Source organism: Centruroides sculpturatus, unplaced genomic scaffold (genome assembly GCF_000671375.1).
Source record: "Centruroides sculpturatus isolate CEXI.00-Female unplaced genomic scaffold, Cexi_2.0 scaffold129, whole genome shotgun sequence".
Taxonomy (NCBI): domain Eukaryota; kingdom Metazoa; phylum Arthropoda; class Arachnida; order Scorpiones; family Buthidae; genus Centruroides; species Centruroides sculpturatus.
The window spans coordinates 324,260-331,509 of NW_019384478.1; the positions used below are offsets into that span (position 1 = coordinate 324,260).

At 24.2% G+C, this 7,250-nt stretch overlaps 1 protein-coding gene across 2 annotated transcripts in view; it reads right to left on the minus strand.

Annotated features, from left to right (window-relative positions):
- Positions 1-216: 216 nt before the first annotated feature.
- LOC111621381 overlaps positions 217-7,250 on the minus strand; it is a 12,095-nt gene continuing 5,061 nt past the window's right edge. Inside the window, exons 1-2 of one of the 2 annotated variants that reach the window (XR_002756067.1) lie at positions 4,614-5,655; positions 217-1,681 (exon numbers count right to left, since the gene is read on the minus strand). Coding sequence is in view for 1 of the 2 variants with exons in the window: in XM_023363492.1 (XP_023219260.1) it covers positions 1,284-1,676 (393 nt within the window). In the remaining variant the exon portion in view is untranslated. Of the gene's footprint in view, positions 1,682-4,613; positions 5,656-7,250 lie in introns of those variants that run through there. The other variant, XM_023363492.1, reaches the window with a different exon arrangement.

Below are 7,250 nucleotides of genomic sequence, written 5' to 3' on the forward strand. Positions count from 1 at the left end.
TGTTATTTAGTAGAATCTCAATTAATTTCAGTAATTGTAATAATTGCTATCAAATTTGGCTGTCTTTACCTGATAAATCTGTCAGAACAGAAGCATGAGCATAGCTGTATTATCCATTTCTGTATATAGAATAAAACGATAAAATAGTTTTGTGAATAAATTGTTAATAATTTTAACACATAATTATACAGAAAAATTTAATGATACTGCCAGAAAACTCGTAAAAATTTGCATGAAAATAAAAAAAAGAATAATATAGACGATAATAATACGAAGCGAAGACATTAAAATATAAATGTAACGTGAGAGTGCTGCTTTATGTAATATTCCAAAATCATCTTCTTTGGAACAATATATATTTGGAACGATTTGGATTTTGGAAATATTATACTTTGATTACATCTTACACTGGTTTTATTCATAATTAAAGTTATTTCCTCGTTAAATAACGATTTCGTCGATTAAAAAACAAAATTTTGAATAAAAATGCTTCAAAATTAAAATGTTTAATTTTATTTATCTTCACTGACCGGTTCAATCCAACATACTCCAATAAACCCTTAAAAATGCGAATATTTTTAAATTAATTTTTTTTATTTTTGACAATAACACCATCAAGCAGATAAATCCTATGAAGCCAAAATATGTTTAACATATACATTTTTTTATCTAATAACAAAAACACCACGGATATCAAATTGTTATCCATAAACATGATTTTCGCACTTTCAACTCAAATTTAATCCTGTTTTGACTTTTCGTTATACAAAACGGTTTGTGGTATAGGAAACCGATATTATATATATTATATTAATAACGAGTATTGTTTAATTCCGCGAAATTTTAAACGGTACGTATGCATTGTTCATTTATTATTAATAATTTAAATATAAAATTAATCATCTGCACGATTTAATAGATAAATAGTTTATGCAACAATATCATATATTCAAATAATTATATACCATTACAATATATATATATATACTTTAAACATTTGAGCAACGTGAAACCTTTTCTGAACAATTATCGTATTATAAATATTTCAACATTTCTTGTTATCTACATATATTACACATTTCATAGGAATATACCTATTTACAAAAAAGCGCGGAAATGTTTGCAAAAATGAATGTGTAAATAAAAATTCGAATATATTTTTTACATAAAAATATCTCCGAGCTTAACAACTATGCAAGTGCATAACTATAAATAAATATAAAACATTGCACAATTACCAGACTTTTATACAATATGTGAATTTCATATGTATACAGTATCTTCTAATGATATTTCCCAGTATTGTACAGATATGCATATATCACAAATCCAGCCATAGCTGTGCACAAAGTTCCTAATATGACGTACAATTTGATGGTAAAACCACGAAAAGAATCTTCTTCGTCCATTCTCGCTAATGATTTTCTTGGTGTTCTTTGAGACTGAGGGCAAACAGAATGCGAACGCAATCTTCGATATGAAGAATCGCCTTCTGTTGCATCTTGACTGAAAGCAACAGACATAGATCTTGGTCTCGATGGAAATGTTGGGGCTAACAAACCGTCTACAGACGGACGAGGACTATTTGAGGATAATCTTGACATCGTGGAGGATCCGTTTGAATTTCTTTCTCTAGATGCGCGTCTCTCACGTGGATTAATATGAAACAATCTCATAATCCCTTATAAAAAAGAAAAGAAAACAAGAATACAAAATTAATTTCTTTTTAAAAATTTAAATACACTAAACATGATTTATCTTATTTGAAAAATTTCTATCAAAACCTAATTACTACTTACATTATGCAATAACAGAATTGTAGTTTTTACTATGCATAAGTTTAAGGGTGGCGTCTAAAAAGGTTTTTCCTATTTAATGATCTACTCAGACGTGCAGTCACGCAATATAATAGACTTCACTCATTCTATAGTCGTCTTATATAATGATTTGTACTACGCTATTTTCTACTTTTTAATGCAGCACACTGAACTGAACACTAGATGAGTCGACTATAATGAGTAATTTAAATATTGTTTACAATTGAAAAGAATAAATTATGCAAGAAAACACTAGAAATTTAGTGTCTTTATTATCTGTAAATATTCAAAAGGAGAACAGTGAAAATTAAAAAAATCTCGGTCAATTTCAATAAGAGTTTCTGTAGAAAGCGTATTTAATGTTTATTCTACAACGCCATACGAAGTATATATAGTATTATTAAATAACAAAGATATGAACGGTCTAGCCTTAAACTATAACGCTTTTATGGTAAAAATATAATTTAATGTTCTTATTATGGAATAAATCGCTTTATATATTGTAAATTGTATTTAAACAGGCATTGACATAGACAATAAAACAGTAAAAATGTTTACTATTATAAAATAAATAAATTTATAAAAAGTAAATGAAAATATCAGAAAATTTTATACGTTTATGATTTATTCTGTTAAATATATTCTATATAAAATTGATTATTTTTGAAACGTTTTAAAATAAAATAGACCGAATTCGTCTATTTTTTAAAATATCAGATACATTTTGATAAAAGCTAGAACATATTGAAAATTTCAGCTAAAGAAAGGGCATGAATTGTGAGAAAAATATTTTTAAAAATAAATAAAAGATGAAAGTTATTTGTAAACTGGATAGATTCTTTAAGAAAAAAAAAGATCAATAATAACTTAGGTATTCCACTAAATATATAAAATTCTTTTTATTGATATAAACTAAAATTCGTATACGTAAGCTTACAACGAAGATATGTAATAAAAATAATACTTGTCACACTTATTGAGAGGTTAATTAATAAAAAGAATTATTATTTAAAATTAAAAATCATTGTTAGTATGAAATCTTTTTGACTTGTGTATAAAAGAATTCTCTTTTGATTTTCAGCTTGACAAATCAACCAAACAAGGAAAATTTTATATGTTATAGATGTACATTTCGATTTAACTAGTAATGTATTAAGAAAATATTTTTTAAGAATTAAATCTTTTGAAAAATACTGTACAGAAAATACTATAAATTTACACTTAAAATAATAAATTTATATAACAAAAATGTCTATTTAATAATACCTTTTAGAAACAATGAATTGTTAAGGAAACCACAATTAGTGTTAATAGCATTTTACAAGTAGAAATAGGCATTAAATAGCAATAAATATAAGAATTAAAACATTACTATCTGAAAATTACTTTTATTTAGAATTTAGAATCAATTTATACATTACGTTACTAAGTAAACTGTAATATTTTCTATATAATTATAATAGAAACGTGCAAATCATATTTTAACTAATATAAAGAAATTATGCAGTATATATTTTACTCCTCGATAATTGTCACAATTTAGAATTTAACTGCATTTATTAATAATTTAACTTTTGTGTCATGTGATATAAAATATGTTTTCATCATGTGCTTATTATGTAAGTTATATTTCCTATTTTTTTGTTCTTTTTTTTAAATAATTTCAAAAATTATTCTAATCACATCGTACAATTAACGTACTGAAACTATAAATATTAATGATCTTTATAATATGAATAAAATATTTTCTGAATTTTAAAATTAATCACAATTATTTGATTCAATTTTAATTGTCAATACAGTATTTGCAAACTTTTTAAATATATCAAATTATATAATTAAAACAATTGTTATATATTTTACATAGAATTGTTATCTATAAATTATTTTAAAAATAATTTTAATATAAAAATATATAAATGAAGACATTAAACTATAAAGGTAAAAGAGTTTTATTGATTTTTAAAATTAATCGGTGGAAAATCGTTCGGGTCAATAAATGAACCGGAGAAAAAGAAAATTTTAAAAAGTGGAAATTATTTTATAAAGTTGACATTACGCTTTTAATATTTTATTATATAAAACCTGAATTTTTTTAAATATACATTATAGTTTATATATATATATATATATATAAACTAGTGATTATAGTTTATACAAATACATATAAACTATAAACATAATAATTATGATTAGAGCCAAGAGTGCAGCTGTTGTATGGCTTTTGTATTTGATAAAATTATTCATAATCTTGTTCTGTATCTCTTTTATCAGCTTAGTTTCTGTTCTCAACCTTACTTGATTGTCAACTGACGTCAGACCATCTGTCTGAAACCTGTGTTATGGCTTCTGTACTGTTGCATTCACTGTAGGATAGCACTGTTTGACAGTGAATATACACAACGGTAAAAAGGAAAAAAACAAACATTATGACCTTAAGTTAGGTTTATAAAGAATCATTTTAAAAAGTGCATTTAAAACAATATATATATATAAAAATCTAAGTGCAAAGTGTAATTTAACTATATATAATTCAAAACTTACTATTTATTTATTTACATTTATTTTAAATTTATACAGTTTACCTTATCTCGAATCAAAACTTTATCGAGATATTAAATATTTAAATACATCAAATGTATTTTATTTAAGTAATAAATTGACTTTAAGTATAAGCGTAATTTAAAAAAACAATTTTTAATGAATTGATTGTATTAAAATATTAAACAATAATTTTAGTTTATGATAAAACTAAATATAGTTGCATGCGATCAATGTAAAGGATCTTTAACTTACGTTTTACTGTCAAACACTCGTATTTCGTAACACAAGAGTATGTTCATTTATGATATTCCATAACTGTTTAACTTAAGTAAAGAAGATTGTTTACATAATTTGATGATTGTAGACTTTACTTTGACAGATATGCTACTCTCAAATCCAGCGTTTAGTTTGTGAAATGTCCACTTCGAAACGTCACCAGATAGGTTCAGCCTGCAGATAGTTCCATGTCCAGTAAGGGGGTGTACGCTATTGGGAGGCGAAGATTTGCTTCATACTCGATAATAGCAACTCGCAATGTTAACGGAAAATTGACGATAAATGACTAAACTTTGATGAATATTAATACGCAATCATGTCAATAACATTAACCAGTTAATTTGAGGTTTTCCTGAATTAAAATTATCCTCTATAATAACCGGATCCGTGTGTAACTTCTAGAAGATTTATGCGTTATATTCTCGGTAATTTTTTTTTTAAATTTTAACTAAAATTTATTTATAAAACTTCAAAATTTTGTTTCCGGAAAAATCAATAAAAAAGCTCTCGTTTCTGTCTATCGATCGAATATATAGCGAGAAGAAGAAATATACTAATATATTAATATATTCGTTATTGTTGTGCAATTTTTAAAATTTGGATACAAATCATTATTGTTCATTACTAATTAACTGTATCGGATCGATTATAGAAGACTTTAAGTAGTTAATTTAATGAAGAAGCATGACAGCTGCAATCACGTTTAAATTTTGTATGAATGACATTTTTGAATAATTTCTAATGATTGATGATAGAAAAACACTGTTCACAAATGTGACATTAAAAAAATAATAATTTTTCAGATGAAGTTTAAAATGAAATGAATATTTTAAGCGATAAAATAAATCATATTTGATAATGACACTCTTTATTACCATTAAAAATCATTAGAATTATTATTTAATGTCAGTTTTTGCTCGACATGTATAAAAAATAAACGATCGTTTTTAAATCTCTGAAAACAATCCATCCAATTCGAAGAATTTTTCACCTCTTGACGTCATTCTATAAAATTACTTTCAAGTTTTTTATCTATCGAAATGAGANGATAAATGACTAAACTTTGATGAATATTAATACGCAATCATGTCAATAACATTAACCAGTTAATTTGAGGTTTTCCTGAATTAAAATTATCCTCTATAATAACCGGATCCGTGTGTAACTTCTAGAAGATTTATGCGTTATATTCTCGGTAATTTTTTTTTTTAAATTTTAACTAAAATTTATTTATAAAACTTCAAAATTTTGTTTCCGGAAAAATCAATAAAAAAGCTCTCGTTTCTGTCTATCGATCGAATATATAGCGAGAAGAAGAAATATACTAATATATTAATATATTCGTTATTGTTGTGCAATTTTTAAAATTTGGATACAAATCATTATTGTTCATTACTAATTAACTGTATCGGATCGATTATAGAAGACTTTAAGTAGTTAATTTAATGAAGAAGCATGACAGCTGCAATCACGTTTAAATTTTGTATGAATGACATTTTTGAATAATTTCTAATGATTGATGATAGAAAAACACTGTTCACAAATGTGACATTAAAAAAAAATAATTTTTCAGACGAAGTTTAAAATGAAATGAATATTTTAAGCGATAAAATAAATCATATTTGATAATGACACTCTTTATTACCATTAAAAATCATTAGAATTATTATTTAATGTCAGTTTTTGCTCGACATGTATAAAAAATAAACGATCGTTTTTAAATCTCTGAAAACAATCCATCCAATTCGAAGAATTTTTCACCTCTTGACGTCATTCTATAAAATTACTTTCAAGTTTTTTATCTATCGAAATGAGATTTCTAAAGGTAAGTAAATCCTACTTGCAAATCATAAATTTACTTTTTTAAACGAATTTTTAGAAATACTTTTTATACTAAAATATATTTATCATATTTATTAAATAATACGTTATAATAGAAATTTAATATCATTGACATTTAAGCAAGAATCTCTCTATAAATATAAAAATATTCATTCAATGTCATTGAGGATTAAAGCAATTAATATTTAATATTCTTTAATTATATAACTATAATTACAGTAATTAAAAATTAGAACCGATGATAAAACAGTTCTTGTGTCATTACGAGTATACAGAGTTATTAGGAAACTATAATTTTATATTGTAATTTATGGTCAGACGTAAAATTTAGAATGAAATTTAATCATGATTGCGCTGTTAAACATATTCTAATTATTAAATAAAACGAAATTTATAAGTCAACAGATGGTGAAGTAAACATTGGAGTATAATGCGCAATTTTTAAATGTTCAAATACTTTTTTTATCATTTGCAATATATTCGAATGGTAAGATTTTAATTACCTAAAATGTTCGACTAGCAAATAAGATCGCCCAGTTAATTATTTTCCCAAAATGAAAGCTATTAACATGTAAATTAGGGCGTATGCTATTTATTTGAAATTAATACATTATTTAAATACATATCATTACTTTACAGTCAAATAAAGTAATTTATAAACTTTTACTTATTATAATGTGTTTTGAATAAACTTTATATAATTTTAAATTTGGAATTCTGATATAATATAATATCAGATTTTACAGATAAAATATTACAGGCTTTAATATA